This window comes from Ranitomeya imitator, chromosome 1 (genome assembly GCF_032444005.1).
Source record: "Ranitomeya imitator isolate aRanImi1 chromosome 1, aRanImi1.pri, whole genome shotgun sequence".
Taxonomy (NCBI): Eukaryota; Metazoa; Chordata; class Amphibia; order Anura; family Dendrobatidae; genus Ranitomeya; species Ranitomeya imitator.
In genome coordinates, this window is record NC_091282.1 from 162,945,770 (window position 1) to 162,966,311 (window position 20,542).

The following is a 20,542-nucleotide window of genomic DNA, read 5'->3' on the forward strand; positions in this document are numbered from 1 at the left end:
ATGCATGGCTCCTTATTCCTGTCCTTGTATGCATTGCTCGTTATTCCCGTCCTTGCATGCATGGCTCCTTATTCCCATCCTTGTGTACATGGCTCCTTATCCCCATCCTTGTCTACATGGCTCTTTATTCCCATCCTTGTCTGCATGGCTCCTTATTCCCATCCTTGTGTACATGGCTCCTTATTCCCATCCTTGTGTACATGGCTCCTTATTCCCGTCCTTGTGTACATGGCTCCTTATTCCCATCCTTGTCTGCATGGCTCCTTATTCCCATCCTTGTGTACATGGCTCATTATTCCCATCCTTGTCTGCATGGCTCCTTATCCCGATCCTTGCATGCATGGCTCCTTATTGCCATCTTTGTATACATGGCTCCTTATTCCCATCCTTGTATGCATGGCTCCTTATTCCCATCCTTGTGTACATGGCTCCTTATTGCCATCCTTGTCTACATGGCTCCTTATTCCCATCCTTGTCTGCATGGCTCCTTATTCCCGTCCTTGTGTACATGGCTCCTTATTCCCATCCTTGTGTACATGGCTCCTTATTCCCACCATTGTGTACATGGCTCCTTATTCCCATCATTGTGTACATGGCTCGTTATTCCCATCCTTGTGTACATGGCTCCTTATTCCCGTCCTTGTATACATGGCTCCTTATTCCCATCCTTGTGTACATGGCTCCTTATTCCCATCATTGTGTACATGGCTCCTTATTCCCATCCTTGTGTACATGGCTCCTTATCCCCATCCTTGTTTACATGGCTCCTTATTCCCATCCTTGTCTGCATGGCTCCTTATTCCCATCCTTGTGTACATGGCTCCTTATTCCCATCCTTGTTTACATGGCTCCTTATTCCCATCCTTGTATACATGGCTCCTTATTCCCATCCTTGTATACATGGCTCCTTATTCCCATCCTTGTCTGCATGGCTCCTTATTCCCATCATTGTGTACATGGCTCCTTATTCCCATCCTTGTCTGCATGGCTCCTTATTCCCATCATTGTGTACATGGCTCCTTATTCCCATCCTTGTGTACATGGCTCCTTATTCCCATCCTTGTTTACATGGCTCCTTATTCCCATCCTTGTCTGCATGGCTCCTTATCCCCATCCTTGTATGCATGGCCCCATCCCTATCCTTGTATGCATGGCTCCATATCACACAACAACACACAGATGTCACACGGATGTCATCCGTGTGTTGTACGTGGTTACACGGACCCATAGACTTTTAATGGGCCTTGTCATCTATGCTGTGGAAAAAAAAATGGATATGCCTACGTGTGATTCACATGGACACACAGCCCTTTAAGTTATAATGGGTACATGTGGACACTTGTCTCCGGTATGTGTGAAAACAAATACCACGCGTACTAGAGACACGTACATGTGAAGGAGGCCAAACAGACAATGTACACAATACTTTAACCCCTTTCTGCCAGCTGACGGAATAGTACGTCAGCTGGCAGATCCCCTGCTTTGAGGTGGGCTCCGGCGGTGAGCCCACCTCAAAGCCGCGACATGTCAGCTGTTTTCTACAGCTGACATGTGCGTGCAATGAGCGCGAGCGGAATCGTGATCCGCTCGCACCCATTAACTAGTTAAATGCGGCCGTCAAGCGCTGACAGCGGCATTTAACTAGTGCTCCCGGCCGCGCGGCTGGAAGTTCTCGCACCGCTGACCCCGTCATATGATCGGGGGTCAGCGGTGCATTGCCATAACAACCAGAGGTCTCCTTGAGACCTCTATGGTTGTTGATGGCCGATTGCTTTGAGCGCCACCCTGTGGTCGGCGTTCAAAGTACACCTGCCTTTCTGCTACATAGAGGTGATCTGTACTTCACCTCTATGTAGCAGAGCCGATTGTGTAGTGCATGCTTCTAGCCTCCTATGGAGGCTATTGAAGCATGCCAAAGCAAAAAAAAAAAAAAAGTGTTTAAAAATATATAAAAAAAATAAAAAATATATAAAAGTTCAAATCACTCCCCCTTTCGCCCCAATCAAAATAAAACAATAAAAAAATACACATATTTGGTATCGCCGCGTTCAGAATCGCCCGATCAATAAAAACAAAGGATTAACCTGGTCGCTAAATGGCGTAGCGAAAAAAAAAATCAAAACGCCAAAATTAAGTTTTTTGGTCACCACGACATTGCATTAAAATACAATAAAGGGCGATCAAAAGAACGTATCTGCACCAAAATGGTATCATTAAAAATGTCAGCTCTGCACGCAAAAAATAAGCCCTCACCTGACCCCAGATCACGAAAATTGGAGACGCTACGGGTATCAGAAAATCGCTCAATTTTTTTTATTTTTTTTTAGCAAACTTTGGAATTTTTTTTCACCACTTAGATAAAAAATAACGTAGACATGTTAGGTGTCTATGAACTCGTAATACCCTGGAGAATCATAATGGCAGGTCAGTTTTAGCATTTGATGAACCTAGCAAAAAAGCCAAACAAAAAACAAGTGTGATATTGCACTATTTTTGCATTTTCATCACACTTGGAGTTTTTTTCCCGTTTTCTGTTACACGGCATGGTAAAACCAATGATTTTGTTCAAAAGTACAACTCGTCTCGCAAAAAATAAGACCTCACATGGCCATATTGACGAAAAAATAAAAAAGTTATGGCTCTGGGAAGGAGGGGAGCCAAAAACGAAAACGAAAAAAATGGAAAAAGCTCCGGGGGTGAAGGGGTTAATGTTATTGTCCTGTATTCACTGCTTTTCCAGTCTGAACTCTGTCAATCGCAGAACTATGTGATTTTTTTTTTATATATTATTAAACAGGGAAACCTTTCCAAAAGAAAGCAGATCACCCCATAGAAGACCACTTGTTAATTTTCTGCGCTTGTCCTTATAATTCACTGAAATGAGGATTCTGAATAGCCAAAGTCCATCAGCCGCAGCTAAGTAGAAGAAGAATTTAAGAAATGAGCTTTGCTCATGAGTCAGAAAGCAAATGCCAATCATCCATTGTGCTGTAATGTATCCAATCCATTAAATGACTCTCCTCTCATGAAGCCATGATGTCAGCATAGTGCGGAATGACTAATTGGTTGTATATGAATATGGAGGAAATAACGCTTTCCTCGGAGATAGCATATTGTATAATTGTCTAGCATTGCTTGCCTGTGGCTAGCAAAACTGATGAATGCATAGAAACAGATGTGGATAGAGGACACGCAATGCAACCAACGTCATCCACTTACTCAGAGATATCACATGAGATGGCACCAATGCTGCATTATTGCTCACATGTGTGAATAATGATTACTGCCACTTTTAATTTCATTCTATCTATATGTATCTATTATTTTTTTTACAGATTGGATCTCTTGAAAATCACTATTTATTCAGACTGTCAGCACATCCAAGGAGATCACGGAGGAGTGTGCCGCACATAACAAAGCGGCTAACAGATGATGATCGAGTAAGTGTTTTAGTTCTAAGAAAATATATATTTTTAGAGAATGCATTGGGAATCTTGGCAATGGTTGTCTAAAGAGCTAAAAAAACATAAAACAATTTAAATCAATGGTAGTTTATAAGGGAAATGCATATATTGGAAAAATGGTCAATAATAATGAATGCTTTTTAGCGCTTGTGCACATGGCCGTATTTTCGGTCTGAGTGCAAATCTACAAACATCAGAAAAATAACAGAATACCCGAGACATTTTTTTTCCCCACCTTCTTCTCATTTGAGAAAATCGGATGAGTATGATTAGCATAATCAACCCATTTCTCTCAGATGAGAGGAAATACATTAGTGTGACCTTAACTTTATCATCTTCACTTAATTCTACGAATTTGCCCGAAAACCAAAATAAACAATCCGCATACGGGGTTGTTCACTATGGAAAAGGATCCCTTAAAATGTATCTGATCATAGGTATTCTGATACTAGGACCTTCAGGAACCCCAAGTATTCTGCTGCTGAGATCCTCTGTTTCATTGATGAATGTCTGAGATCAATCCTCAACTATCTCTTCTCTATTAATGTAAAATAGCCTAATAACATACTTTAAATTAGGTTTTATGAACCAAACAATCTGTCAGAATCTTACTTTTTGATTTTAAAATGTGACAGATTTCAGTTTCTAGACGTTGTTCAGTTCGGCAAGATTAATGACGTCTGTCTGAAACCCTCAAGACTTTAGAGAAAAGTGTAGAGGAGTTTGATAAATGTGCCAAGCTCTTTACTGTGCGTCTTGCATCACTTCTGTGTTTTATAAAACAAATAATATGGGCACAATTTCTTTGATTCACATTCTAAAGCCGGGTTTACACTACCATAAAATTCAAACTAGTGCTATGCGAGAAAACATCGCATAGCCCTCGGACCAGTGTTAATCTGTGGGGCAGCTCAAATCACCGTATTTTTTCTCCGGCGTATTCTACATGCATGTAAAATCGCAGCATGCTCCAATTGTCACCGAGACTTAGCCGAGACTCGCCAATGCAAGCCTATGGGTGCGAGGAAAAAAATTGCACAGCACTCGGACCATGCGATGTCCTTTAAAAAGCCAGCAAATCATGTGCCGCATACAGTAAAATCAGACTGACAGGATAGAATAGAAAAGGTAGAAGAGTTATATACACATAGAATCCATATTTACAGTATATATAGATGTCAGTGACCCACAGATAGATAGATAGATAGATAGATAGATAGATAGATAGATAAATAGATAGAAGAAAAGCCAGTAATTTATCTGCCGTGTCCTGTAAAATCACTGCAGGAGCCGACAGGATAGAAGAGATGGATGACATACAGTAAATGCAAATGGAATAGGTAGATATATAGATGTCAGTGACAAATACAATTTGTACAGTGTGTGCAAATTACTGGACATATATTTAATTAATAAAAGATTGTTTTTCGGAAAAAAATGGTATGGGCTCTGGCACAATTTTCATAACCAGCAGAGGGAAAGCTGATGGATGGGGGCAGATGTTTATAGCCTGGGAAGGGGGTAGTACCCATGGAGCTTCCCAGGCTATTAATAACAGCTCACAACTATATACTTAGCCTTTACTAGCTATTAAAATGGGGGAGCCCCCCAAACAAATTACGTTGGGTCCCCTATAATTAATAACCAGCAAAGGCTATGCAGACAGCTGTGGGCTGATATTAATAGCCTAGGAAGGGACCATCAAAACTGCCCCCCAGGCTAAAAACATCAGCTCTCAGCCCCAAAAAAGGCGCATCAATAACATGCGCCAATTCTGGCACTTAGCCTCGCTTTTCCCCCTTGCCCTGTAGCAGTGGCAAGTTGGGTAATAGATGGGGGTTGATGTCACCATCAGGTGATATCAAGCCCCGAGGTTAGTAATGGAGAGGCGTCAATAAGACGTCCCAATTACTAACCCTGTAGTCACATTGTAAGAAAACACAGACACCCAGAACAAAGTCCTTTAATGAAAAAATGACACAGACTCCTTTAATGTTCTTAATTAAATCATGCTTACGACCTCGCCCATTCCCCCGATCCCCTCGTCATCTGCAAAAGAGTTTAAAAAAAAACAACAACCGTATTCCTCACCTTTCTGCAGAGATGCTTTTAATCCATTGGTCCCACGACGGGTCCAGCTCTGCTGCAGCTAGATGGCAGGCTGCATAATGCGACCATGCAGCCTGTCATCCAGCAGACACACTGAGCACCGTGTTCTCAGTGTCTCTGTGTGAATTGCTATTTCTTTTCTGAGGGCACCGTGAGAGTGAGAAAGTCCTCCTGCTTGCGGTGCCGTCTGGCAGGTCCCGCAAGTTAACGGCCAATAAACTCACTTCACTTATGTGACGTCGGCGCGAGCGTTTGTTTTTACTCTTTTGCAGATGACAAGGGCATCGAGGGAATTGGTGAGGTTGTAAGTATGGTTTAATTAAGTATATGTATATACAGTGGGGCAAAAAAGTATTTAGTCAGTCAGCAATAGTGCAAGTTCCACCACTTAAAAAGATGAGAGGCGTCTGTAATTTACATCATAGGTAGACCTCAACTATGGGAGACAAACTGAGAAAAAAAAATCCAGAAAATCACATTGTCTGTTTTTTTATCATTTTATTTGCATATTATGGTGGAAAATAAGTATTTGGTCAGAAACAAAATTTCATCTCAATACTTTGTAATATATCCTTTGTTGGCAATGACAGAGGTCAAACGTTTTCTGTAAGTCTTCACAAGGTTGCCACACACTGTTGTTGGTATGTTGGCCCATTCCTCCATGCAGATCTCCTCTAGAGCAGTGATGTTTTTGGCTTTTCGCTTGGCAACACGGACTTTCAACTCCCTCCAAAGGTTTTCTATAGGGTTGAGATCTGGCTAGTCCACTCTAGGACCTTGAAATGCTTCTTACGAAGCCACTCCTTCGTTGCCCTGGCGGTGTGCTTTGGATCATTGTCATGTTGAAAGACCCAGCCACGTTTCATCTTCAATGCCCTTGCTGATGGAAGGAGGTTTGCACTCAAAATCTCACGATACATGGCCCCATTCATTCTTTCATGTACCCGGATCAGTCGTCCTGGCCCCTTTGCAGAGAAACAGCTCCAAAGCATGATGTTTCCACCACCATGCTTTACAGTAGATATGGTGTTTGATGGATGCAACTCAGTATTCTTTTTCCTCCAAACACGACAAGTTGTGTTTCTACCAAACAGTTCCAGTTTAGTTTCATCAGACCATAGGACATTCTCCCAAAACTCCTCTGGATCATCCAAATGCTCTCTAGCAAACTTCAGACGGGCCCGGACATGTACTGTCTTAAGCAGTGGGACACGTCTGGCACTGCAGGATCTGAGTCCATGGTGGCGTAGTGTGTTACTTATGGTTGGCCTTGTTACATTGGTCCCAGCTCTCTGCAGTTCATTCACTAGGTCCCCCCGCGTGGTTCTGGGATTTTTGCTCACCGTTCTTGTGATCATTCTGACCCTACGGGGTGGGATTTTGCGTGGAGCCCCAGATCGAGGGAGATTATCAGTGGTCTTGTATGTCTTCCATTTTCTAATTATTGCTCCCACTGTTGATTTCTTCACTCCAAGCTGGTTGGCTATTGCAGATTCAGTCTTCCCAGCCTGGTGCAGGGCTACAATTTTGTTTCTGGCGTCCTTTGACAGCTCTTTGGTCTTCACCATAGTGGAGTTTGGAGTCAGACTGTTTGAGGGTGTGCATAGGTGTCTTTTTATACTGATAACAAGTTTAAACAGGTGCCCATTACTACAGGTAATGAGTGGAGGAAAGAGGAGACTCTTAAAGAAGAAGTTACAGGTCTGTGAGAGCCAGAAACCTTGATTGTTTGTTTCTGACCAAATACTTATTTTCCACCATAATATGCAAAAAAAATGATAAAAAAACAGACAATGTGATTTTCTGGATTTTTTTTTCTTAGGTTGTCTCCCCTAGTTGAGGTCTACCTATGATGTAAATTACAGACGCCTCTCATCTTTTTAAGTGGTGGAACTTGCACTATTGCTGACTGACTAAATACTTTTTTTCCCCACTGTATATATATATATATATTTATATACTGTATATGTGTAAGTGTTTTGACAAATATTTCCTTTGCAAATGATGTGTAAATGACAGAGAATTGCTCTATGTAAAAGCTCATGTTAAAATCGCATTGAATTCGGATGTAAATCGGATGTTGGGTGTGGAAAATCGGATTGTACTCATGACACTCGCATTACACTCATGCGACTCTCGGCAGGGAGACTTGGAACAATTTTTTAATACTTTAAGTGTGACTCCAGCCTCATAAACCAAATATCACACAATGTATTATTGATATCTCTAGGTGTCGTGGGCAGAGCAACAATATATTAAAGAGAGGAGTAAACGCACTGTCCTCAGACAGAGCACAGAGGATCTTTTTAACGATCCCATGTGGAGTCATCAGTGGTATTTGGTAAGTAACATGCAAAAATTGCATTAAAGAGTCATTTGATCACTATTAGTGATGAGAGAGTATACTCGTTGCTCAGGTTTCACCGAGCATGCTCGGGTGGTCTCCGAGTATTTGTGAGTGTTCGGAGATTTCGTTTTTGTTCACACAGCTGCATGATATACGGCTACAACACAGCTTGAATACATGTGGGAATTCCCTAGCAACCAGGCAATCCTTGCATGAATTCAGGCTGTCCAGCAGCCGTAAATCATGCAGCTGCGTCAACAAAAACTAAATCTCTGAGCACTCACAAATACTCGGAGACCACCCGAGCGTGCTCTGGAAAACCTGAGCAACGAGTATACTCACTCATCACTAATCACCATTTGAAAATTCATTAAATGTGGAAAATTACAGATTCAAAAAGCTACCATCCACATATACACTCCTAGCTTCTTCAAGCAATTGCTTTAAGGTTTTTTTTAATTTACACTGTAAAAATTGCTGGCCACTGCTGAAATTCAGTTCTTCATACTCGACTCTTATTAATATATCAATATACTGTATATTGATGCGAACATTATGCATGTCACAATCAAGGCCCACCTCTAGTCCAGAGAATGGCGTGCATTCTAGCTAGTCGCATGGTATTGCCATACCTAACATACAGTAGTCCCTTGGTATTGCCATACCTAACATACAGTAGTCCCTTGGTATTGCCATACTTATCATACAGTAGTACCCTGACATTGCCATACTCACCATAAATTAGTCCCCTGGTATTGTCATACTTACCATACAGTAGTCCACTGGTATTGACATACTTACCATACTGTAGTACCCTGGTATTGCCATACTTACCATACAGTAGTACCTTGGTATTGCCATATTTACAATACAGTGGTCCCCTGGTATTGCCATATTTACCATACAGTAGTCCCCTGGTATTGCCATACTTACCAAACAGTACTCCCTTGGTTTTGCCATACTTATCATACTATAGTTACCTGGTATTGCCATACAGTAGTCCCCTGATATTGTCATACTTACCATACAGTACTCCCATGGAATAGCCATACTTACCATACAATAGTCCCCTGGTATTGCCATACTTCTCATACTATAGTCCCCTGGTATTGTCATATTTACCATACAATAGTCACCTGATATTGCCATACTTACCATACAGTAGTCCCCTGGTATTGCCATACTTACCAAACAGTACTCCCTTGGTATTGCCATACTTATCATACTATAGTTACCTGGTATTGCCATACAGTAGTCCCCTGATATTGTCATACTTACCATACAGTACTCCCATGGAATTGCCATACTTACCATACAATAGTCCCCTGGTATTGCCATATTTACCATACAATAGTCCCCTGGTATTGCCATACTTATCATACTATAGTCCCCTGGTATTGTCATATTTACCATACAATAGTCCCCTGGTATTGCCATACTTACCATACAATAGTCCCCTGGTATTGCCATATTTACCATACAATAGTTCCCTGGTATTGCCATACTTATCATACTATAGTCCCCTGGTATTGTCATATTTACCATACAATAGTCCCCTGGTATTGCCATACTTACCATACAGCAGTTGCCTGGCTTTGCCATACTAACTATAAATTAGTCCTTTGGTATTGCCATACTTGCCATACAATGGTCTCCTGGTATTGTCATACTTGTCATACAATAGTCCCCTGATATTGCATACTTACCATGCAATAGTCACTGGTATTGCCATACTTACCATACAATAGTCCCCTGGTATTTTCGTACTTACCATATAGTAGTCTCTTAGTATTGCCATACAGTACTCCTCTGGTATTGCCATACTTACCATACAAAAGTCCCCTGGTATTGCCATACTTACCATACAGTAGTCCCCTGTTATTGCCATATTTACCATACAGTAGTCCTCTGGTATTGCCATGTTTACCATACAGTACTCCCCTGGTATTGCCATACTTATCATACAATAGTCACCTGGTATTGCCATACTTACCATACAGTAGTCCCCTAGTATTCTGGTATTGCCATACTTACCTGTTGTGAATTCTGTGGCAGAGCTCCCTCCTGTGGTCACAAGTGGTACTTCGGCTGATTCTCTCTGTGAGCTTCCGTTGGTGGAGGAAAGTGGTACTGCAGCTTCTGAGTTTCCTTCCTCAGGTGATGTGGTGAAGTCGTTAGGTGCTGCTCTATTTAACTCCACCTAGTGCTTTGATCCTGGCCTCCAGTCAATGTTCTAGTATTGGACCTGTTTCCTCCTGGATCGTTCCTGTGGCCTGCTGCTCTGCATAGCTAAGTTCCGCTTTGCTATTTTGTTTGCTGTTTTTTTCTGTCCAGCTTGTCTATTTGTTTTTTCCTGCTTGCTGGAAGCTCTGGGACGCAGAGGGTGTACCTCCGTGCCGTTAGTTCGGTACGGAGGGTCTTTTTGCCCCCTTTGCGTGGTTTTTGTAGGGTTTTGTGTTGACCGCAAAGTTACCTTTCCTATCCTCGCTCTATTCAGAAAGTCGGGCCTCACTTTGCTAAATCTATTTCATCTCTACGTTTGTCTTTTCATCTTAACTCACAGTCATTATATGTGGGGGCTGCCTTTTCCTTTGGGGTATTTCTCTGAGGCAAGGTAGGCTTATTTTCTATCTTATTAGGGATTGCGGTCAGCAGAGTTCCCACGTCTCAGAGCTCGTTCAATGTTTGCTGGTTCCTCCTCCTCTCACCTTCCCCTTACTGTTGGGGTTCCTCAAGGATCAGTCCTAGGCCCCCTACTCTTCTCGTTGTATACTGCCCCTATTGGACAAACAATCAGTAGATTTGGTTTCCAGTACCATCTCTATGCTGACGACACCCAATTATACACTTCTGCTCCCGATATCACACCGACCTTTTTAGAAAACACCAGTGATTGTCTTACCGCTGTCTCTAACATCATGTCCTCCCTCTATCTGAAACTAAACCTGTCAAAAACTGAACTCCTCGTGTTCTCTCCCTCTACTAACCTACCTTTGCCTGACATTGCCATCTCCGTGTGCGGTTCCACCATTACTCCAAAGCAACATGCCCGCTGCCTTGGGGTTATCCTTGATTCTGACCTTTCATTCACCCCCTACATCCGATCACTGGCTCGCTCTTCTTACCTGCATCTCAAAAACATTTCTAGAATTCGCCCTTTTCTTAATTTCGACTCTGCAAAAACTCTGACTGTTTCACTTATTCATTCTCGTCTGGACTATTGTAACTCTCTACTAATCGGTCTCCCTCTTGCAAAACTCTCCCCGCTCCAATCTGTCCTGAATGCTGCAGCCAGGATCATATTCCTCACCAACCGTTACACCGATGCCTCTACCCTGTGCCAGTCATTACACTGGCTACCCATCCACTCCAGAATCCAGTACAAAACTACTACCCTCATCCACAAAGCACTCCATGACTCAGCACCACCCTACATCTCCTCCCTGGTATCAGTCTACCACCCTACCCGTGCCCTCCGCTCCGCTAATGACCTCAGGTTAGCATCCTCAATAATCAGAACCTCCCACTCCCGTCTCCAAGACTTTACACGTGCTGCGCCGATTCTTTGGAATGCACTACCTAGGCTAATACGATTAATCCCCAATCCCCACAGTTTTAAGCGTGCCCTAAAAACTCATTTGTTCAGACTGGCCTACCGCCTCAATGCATTAACCTAACGATCCCTGTGTGGCCTATTTATAATAAAAAAAAAAAAAAAAAAAGGTTCCTCGCATCATGTTCTCATACACTTTATGCAGTATTAGCCCTCTGTGTCTGTACTGCTACATACTTAGGCAGGTAACTGGTTCATGCAGCTTTACATGAACACCTGAGCCTTACACTATAGCTGGTCCGAATAACTAAAGCAATTGTTACCATCCACCTCTCGTGTCTCCCCTTTTCCCCATAGTTTGTAAGCTTGCGAGCAGGGCCCTCACTCCTCCTGGTATCTGTTTTGAACTGTATTTCTGTTATGCTGTAATGTCTATTGTCTGTACAAGTCCCCTCTATAATTTGTAAAGCGCTGCGGAATATGTTGGCGCTATATAAATAAAATTATTATTATTATTATTATTATTATCTTCAGGCTAGCTAGTTTTCTCAGGCTGTGCCGAGTTGCATAGGGAGCGTTAGGCGCAATCCACGGCTGCCTCTAGTGTGGTTGGAGAGGATTAGGGATTGCGGTCAGCAGAGTTCCCACGTCTCAGAGCTCGTTCAATGTTTTTGGGTTATTGTCAGGTCACTGTATGTGCTCTGACCTCTATGTCCATTGTGGTACTGAATTACCTTATCACAACACTTACCATACAGTAGTCCTTTGGTATTGCCATACTTATCATACAGTAGTCCCTGGTATTGTCTTACTTACCATATAATAGTCCCCTGGCATTGCCATATTTACCATACAATAGTCCCCTGGTATTCTGGTATTGCCATACTTACCATACAGTAGTCCCTTGGTATTGCCATACTTATCATAGAGTAGTCCCCTGGTATTGTCTTACTTACCATACAATAGTCTCCTGGTGTTATCATACTTACCATACAATGGTCCCCTGGTATTCTGGTATTGCCATACTTACCATACAGTAGTCCCCTGGTATTGCCATACTTACCATAAATTAGTCCTCTGGTATTGCCATACTTACCATACAATAGTCACCTGTATTGCGATACTTACCATACAATAATGACCTTGTATTGCCATACTTGCCATACAGTACTCCCCTGGCATTGCCATACTTACCATAAATTAGTCCCCTGATATTGCCATACATACCGTACAGTAGTCCTCTGGTATTGCCATACTTACCATGCAGTACTCCCCTGGCATTGCCATACTTACCATAAATTAGTCCCCTGGTATTGCCATACATACCGTACAGTAGTCCCCTGGTATTGCCACACTTACCATACAGTAGTCCCTTTGTATTGCCATACTTACCAAATAATAGTCCCCTGGTATTATCATACTTACCATACAATAGTCCCCTGGTATTGCCATACTTACCATACAGTAGTCCCCTGGTATTGTCATGCTTACCAAATAATAGTCCCTTGGTATTGCCATACTTACCATTCAAGAGTCCCCTGGCATTGCCATATTTACCATACAATAGTCCCCTGGTATTGTCATACTTACCATACCATAGTCCCCTGGTTTTGCCATACTTACCATGCCATAGTCCCCTGGTATTGTCATATTTATGTTCATGTTATTTATTGTTATAGCGCCATTTATTCCATGGCTCTTTACATGTGAGGAGGGGTATATATATAATAAAAACAAGTACAATAATCTTAAACAATACAAGTCATAACTGGCACAGGAGGAGTGAGGACCCTGCCCGCGAAGGCTCACAATCTACAAGGGATGGGTGAGAATACAGGATAGAGCTTGTCATGCAGCGGTTTGGTCGATCGGTGGTTACTGCAGGTTGTCCCCTGGTATTTCCATACTTACCATACAATAGTCCCCTGGTTTTTCCATACTTACCATACAATAGTCCCCTGGTATTGCCATACTTACCATACCATAGTCCCCTGGTATTGCCTTACTTACGATACACTAGTCCCCTGGTATTGCCATACTTACCATACCATAGTCCCCTGATTTTGCTATACGTACCATACAATAAACCCCTGGTATTGCCATACTTACCATACAATAGTCCCCTGGTATTGCCATACTTACCATACCATAGTCCCCTGGTATTGCCTTACTTACCATACAATAGTCCCCTGGTATTGCCATACTTACCATACCATAGTCCCCTGGTTTTGCTATACGTACCATACAATAAACCCCTGGTATTGCCATACTTACCATACAATAGTCCCCTGGTTTCTATACTTACCATTCAGAAGGTGAGTGGTGGACACACAGTGCTGAGTTGGCTGCACTCGTTATTGAGAGATGATCTGGATGGTGCTGGTGTACTTCCTGCTACTTTTTCTTGACTAGGCAGCTGATACCTTCCTACATGCTTGTTTTCCCTCTAGCTCCACCCTGTTCTAATTAGCAACTCTGGTTTTATAGGACCAGAGAATGGTGGAGATATATGGAAAACAAGCAAGGTGTTTGTGGGAAGGCGTTTTGAAATTATTGGCCATGCTATAAAGCACAGAGTGCCTGTACTTGGTTTGAACAGTCATTTTGTACTGACAGAGTCCCTTTAATCCTCCTCCTGGCATTTAAATTCATTGAGAAGGAAATGGTACATTAAATGTGTGAGCAGGCGCATGCCGCAGCCATTTACCTTATCCATGGCTGCACTTCTATGGTGGTGCATGCCTCTACTATGGCGGTATCGCTGGTTTTGGCACAGAGATCTCAAATATAAAAAGAGGCCTTGAAAAAACATTCCTTTCTGATGTCTGTGTCCCATTGTTATGTTGAACAGCAAATCAATCATGTCCATATTGTTATATTTAGGTTATTGTTAGTCACAAGGACCTCCTCTTTAGGACCCCTTTATTATTATAGTACCTATGAAGCTAGAACAAGGTCCAGACCAAGTATTTCGAGGTACACACATTGAAACCAAGTTACTAGTTTACTGACATGGAGTTAAAAATCTGTATACCGCCATACAGAAATAATAGGAACATGGTAAATGTTACAGGCTTGTTGTGTATGGGTACCACAAATGAAAAAATGGACTTATGCTAGAGAAATGCAATTGGAATTGTGAGATCATTAAATCTCTCAACACATAATGACACAAAAACACGTTTATGATTGACACTTTACATCATAATACTCAGATATAAAATATTCAATGTTAAAGATGCTATAAGAAATGTACTTTAATATTCCCAGCAAGACACAAGAGTGAACCCAACATTGCCAAAGCTGGATCTCCATGTAATCCCGGTATGGAGGAAAGGCATAACGGGAAAAGGAGTTGTCGTGACTGTATTAGATGATGGACTGGAATGGAATCATACAGACATCTATGCAAATTACGTAAGTTTATTGTTTGTAAAATGGTAGATGTTGTAATGTGTGTCTTAAAATATTAATACAACTCAATGCTATTTCTGCTTTTCAGGATCCAGAAGCAAGTTATGACTTTAATAATAATGATAAAGACCCCTTTCCACGATACGATATCACTAATGAGAACAAGTAAGTATTTTACGCACATTATCTCTATGGTATAGTCTAAGGCAGACACTAGCAAAGTGCAGCAGCTGAAGGGCTAAAAACAGTGGCCAACAGACCGCACCATGCTTTCTGTGAATACATTGGTGGAGGAGAGAGGCGGTGGTTGTCACTGCTGTTTTTTTTTGCTTTTTTTTGTTTGTTTTTAAATTATGCTTTGTTTTCCAGACATGGCACCAGATGTGCAGGAGAAGTTGCAATGGTTGCAAACAACAAGAAATGTGGCGTTGGAGTAGCATATAATGCTAAAGTAGGAGGTAAATTCCATTCTTTTGTTGGCTGCTGTATAATAAATTATATAGTTATCATTGATTGGTATATAATATTGTACTAATATTCAGTGTCATTAGAGGTTGCTGTTTCTGGAGGTTTGCAAAGCAATGAAAGTTAATATATATACTGTATATACATATACACACACACACACACACACACACACACACACACACACACACACACACACACAGGTGCTTCTCACAAAATTAGAATATCATCAAAAAGTTAATTTATTTCAGTTCTTCAAAAGTGAAACTCATATATAGAGTCATTTATATTTCAAGTGTTTATATCTGTTAATGTTGATTATGGTTTACAGCCAATGAAAACCTAAAAGTCATTATCTCAGTAAATTAGAATAATTAACAAAACACCTACAAAGGATACCTAAGTGTTTAAAAAGTTCCCTTAGTCTGTTTCTGTGGTCTTCACAATCATGAGGAAGACTGCTGACTTGACAGATGTCCAGAAGGCAGTTATTGACACACTCCACAAGGAGGGTAAGCCACAAAATGTAATTGCTAAAGAAGCTGGCTGTTCACAGAGTGCTGTGTCCAAGCATAGAATTGGAAAGTTGAGTGGAAGTAAAAAGTGTGGTAGAAAAAGGTGCACAAGCAACTGGGATAAACATGGCCTTGAAAGGATTGCTAAGAAAAGGCCAGTCTAAAATTTGGGGGAGATTCACAAGGAGTGGACTGCTGCTAGAGTCATTGCTTCAAGAGCCACCACACACAGAAGTATCTAGGATATGGGCTACAAGTGTTGCATTCCTTTTATCAAGCCACTGATTACCAGCAGACAAACCCAGAAGCATCTTACCTGGGCCAAGGAGAAAAAGAACTGGACTGTTGCTCAATGGTCCAAGGTGTTGTTTTCGGATGAAAGTAAATTTTGCATTTCATTTGAAAATCAAGGTCCCAGACTCTGCAGGAAGAGTGGAGAGGCCAAAATCCAAGCTGCTTGAGGTCTAGTGTGAAGTTTCCACAATCAGTGATGGTTTGGGGAGCCATGTAATCTGCTGGTGTAGGTCCACTGTGTTTTATCAAGTCTAAAGTCAGCGAAGCCGTCTACCAGGAAATTTTAGAGCACTTCATGCTTCCCTCTGCCGACAAGCTTTTTGGAGTTGGAAATTTCATTCTCCAGCAGGACTTGGCACCTGTCCACACTGCCAAATGTACCAATACCTGGTTTAAAAACAACAATATCACTGTGCTTGATTGGCCAGCAAACTCGCCTAACCTTAACCCCATAGAGAATCTATGAGGTATTGTCAAGAGGAAGATGAGAGACACCAGACCCAACAATGCAGACTTGCTGAAGGCTGCTATCAAGGCAACCTGGGCTTCCATAACACCTCAGCAGTGTCACAGGCTGATCGCCTCCATGCCATTACACATTGATGCAGTAATTGATGCCAAAGGAGCCCCAACCAAGTATTGAGTGCATTTACTGAACATTAGTGATGAGCGAGTATACTCGTTGCTCGGGGTTTTCCCAAGCATGCTCGGGTGACCTCCGAGCATTTATGACTGCTCGGAGATTTAGTTTTTATTGCGGCAGCTGAATGATTTACAGCTATTAGCCAGCTTGATTACATGTGGGGATTCCCTAGCAACCAGGCAACCCCCACATGTACTCAGCCTGGCTAGCAGCTGTAAATCATTTAAACCTTTGTTTAAAAATTTTTTTATATGATTTGTGTGTGATGCATCACTATGGATTCCCATCCTACCAGTGGAGGTTGGCATCCTTCAACATGCGCAATATGTTACAGAGGAAAACATCTGAACATATTGTCTAATTATAAATTAAATACACAGATCACACTATGACTGTATGTGATTAGGGAAAGGGGCCATGCACTGTTCCTTGTACTGGGGCCCAGCTATCACTGCTCCCAAAGGTGCTTCTAATGGTGAGGGGGTTTTGGTCTTGTGCCTTACCGTTCTCCTGTTATACAGGGATAACAAAAAGCAGCTAACATACAAATCACTCGCCAAAGGTAGAGATGTACTTAGGAAGGGGTAGGAATGTACAAACAAAATGGGAATATTACTGGAAAGCATACATCGAAAAACAGCATACAAAAATCTCCAGCAGCAAAAATGATCTCCAGCTCTGCACAGCAGCTCCAGGAAACCAGGGAGTAAACTTTCACTGGCGAGGAAGATAAGGACTGGCCAGATTTTATAGAGGAAATGACCAGGTCAGAAACAGCTGTGAGATGGAACTGCATGCTTCTAACCAGCATTGAAAGTGTCTTTAACCTCTTCAGTAGGGTTGAGCGAAACGGGTCGGCCAGATTCAGAAGTCACCGACTTTTGGCAAAGTCGGGTTTCATGAAACCCGACCCGACCCCTGTGTGGGGTCGGCCATAAGGTCGGCGATCTTCTGATCTGGAATCGGAATTCCGATACCGAGTTCCGATATGTTTAAGATATCGGGAATCGGTATCGGAATTCATATTTAAGTGTAAAATAAAGAATAAAAAAAAAAAAATATTGATGTACTCACCCTCGGACGCGCCCTGGTTCTCACCGGCAGCCTTCCTTCCTAAGAATGAGCGCCTGAAGGGCCTTCGATGACGTCGCGGCTTGTGATTGGTTGCGTGAGCGGTCACATGGGCGGTCACGCGACCAATCACAAGCCGCGACGTCATCTAAGGTCCTTCAGGCGCTAGTTCTTAGGAAGGAAGCGTCCGAGGGCGCGTCCGAGGGTGAGTATATTCCTAATAGGTATATACTCACCCTCGGACGCGCCCTGGTTCTAACCCGCAGCCTTCCTTCCTAAGAATCAGCGCCTGAAGGACCTTAGATGACGTCGTGGCTTGTGATTGGTCGCGTGACCGCTCATGCGACCAATCACAAGCCGCGACGTCATCGAAGGTCCTTCAGGCGCTCATTCTTAGGAAGGAAGGCTGCCGGCGAGAACCAGGGCGCGTCCGAGGGTAAGTATATCAATATTTTTTATTTTGATTCTTTATTTTACACTTAAATATGGATCCCAGGGCCTGAAGGAGAGTTTCCTCTCTTTCAGACCCTGGGAACCATTAGAAACCCAATGCACTGCATCGGGTTTCGTGTTTCGGCCGACCCCGACTTTTCTATAGGATCGGCCGATTTCACTCGACCCGACTTTTGAAAAAGTCGGGTTTCGTGAAACCCGGCCCGATCCTATAAAAAGAAAAGTCGCTCAACCCTACTCTTCAGCGCCAAAGGAAATGAAATTCATTTAATATGGGACACGAAATACACAGACTAAGTGGAAGACCCGTGATTTACAATGTGTAATGATTTTCTAACCCCAGATCTCCCAGGAGGACGTATACACTCGTGATATATACATACTGACCTCAAAAATATAACATCTAATTCATTGTTGGAATATGCATATAAATTGATGATATTACAATAAATGGTTGCACTTTGCATCTGCCTGTTCCACCATTTAGATCTCACACATGTGCAAAGCACTATTCACATTCACCATTACATTTATGAATATTTTAATATAATAAATAGTTATTAATATAATATTTAATATAATAAATGAGGATATTCATGTAAAGTTTGATGAACCAGTCACCAACCAGTATCTTTTTATGCACAGAAATGAAGTGCTACTGAATGCATGGAGTGCGTGGAAAACTGATGAAAGGGACCATGTTTTGAGAAGAAATGTAGACAGGAAGAAAATGAGAGAAACTAGATTGTCAAAGTAGTGTGATAGGCTTGCCTGAAAGCTGTTTTTATAGGACATGCTTAAAATTTTGTACACTGGGAATTAATGAGATTGTCCAGGGTAGTGGACATAGTGCAGCACGGGAAAACACAAATGGCAGGTTTATATTATGGATGTGTGTTGGTCTTGGATCATTAGCAGAATGGAGAGCATGGGTAGGGTAGTAGAACGAGAGAGGAGATTTAGGGTATTGCAGCACTGTGGAGAGCCAAGTGGATGAGAGTGATAACTTTATATTGGACCCTGTAGCGGCTGGGCAACCAGTGCAATAACTGACACGGGGTGCAGTCAATAATGTAGAGGCTGAAAAAATATGAGCTTGGATGCTACATTTGGGATAGACTGGATAGGGGAGAGTTTAGTAATAGGGAGACCGATTTGTAGAGAATTGCAGTAGTCCAGTTTAGAGTGAGTAAGAGCGACAGTAACAGTTTCTCAAGCAAGAAGAGGTCTGATTCTGAGAGATGTTTTGAGATGCAGATGACATGTGAATGCAAGTGATATTAGGGAGCGAAGGAAAGTTGCGAGTCAAATATAACTCTAAAACAGTGAATGTGCTGCATGGGAGATATGGTAGAACCTCACATGGAAAGGGAAATATCAGATTTTAGTAGAGTATTAGCGAGAGGAAGTTCAATTCTGGAAAGATTTAGTTTCAGATAGAGGGAGGACATGATGTTAGAGGCAGTGGACAATCATTGATGTATTTTTTTTAGTGCTAATGTGAAGATGTATATAATTGTGTGTCATTAGTATAGAGATGACACTGAAAGTCAAATCTGCTGATAGTTTATTCAATAAGAGAGGAAAAAAAAAGAAGGGGACCTAGGACTGAATCCTGACAGACGAAGAAGAGCTGGCAAATGACACAGTGAAGGAGCTGTCAGAAGACAACTTGATAGAGCAGAGCATAGTGTGGAGACAGTATTGTCAAATGCTGCAGGGAGATCCAGAAGAATCAGAATAAAGTAATTACCATTAGATTGCCTGTTAGTAGAACATTAAGCTTTAGTAAGGGCAGTTTCTGTAGTGCGTCAGTTGCTGATCGTAAGGAGTCAAAAGAGTTTCTGAAAAACAGCAGATTAGGTGACAGTAGACAAAGAGAAGATATGACAAAAATCCTAGATTAACTATTGACTAGTTGACTATATAGTCAGTATAGATCCAGGACTAGACATGTTATAATGCAGTGATGATGGTGTAGCTTGTAGGTGAGTGGTCAAATGGGATGATCTCAGGGCTTTATTGCAAGAAAATGTTGAGTTCTTCAGAGGGAAGCAAAATTTCCCAAAACAGCATGAGTCCAACCATGAACTAAACGGTATTATACAGATACATGACACTACATAATAATTTTATTCAAGAGCAGCACTTCGTGCACCATCTGCACATTGCACAAAAGGGTTAAATATTAATTAGAGCCCTGGACGTATTTGC

The 20,542-nt window shown here is 42.0% G+C and overlaps 1 protein-coding gene across 3 annotated transcripts in view; it reads left to right on the forward strand.

The window, feature by feature from the left end:
• The window catches only part of PCSK1 (proprotein convertase subtilisin/kexin type 1), a 98,957-nt gene that overhangs the window by 46,277 nt on the left and 32,138 nt on the right, over positions 1–20,542 (forward strand). For all 3 annotated transcript variants that reach the window (XM_069752008.1, XM_069752019.1, XM_069752030.1), the window contains 5 exons: positions 3,336–3,440; positions 7,804–7,914; positions 14,744–14,890; positions 14,976–15,052; positions 15,257–15,345. In XM_069752008.1, the coding sequence (XP_069608109.1) occupies positions 3,336–3,440; positions 7,804–7,914; positions 14,744–14,890; positions 14,976–15,052; positions 15,257–15,345 (529 nt within the window). The remainder of the gene's footprint in view (positions 1–3,335; positions 3,441–7,803; positions 7,915–14,743; positions 14,891–14,975; positions 15,053–15,256; positions 15,346–20,542) is intronic.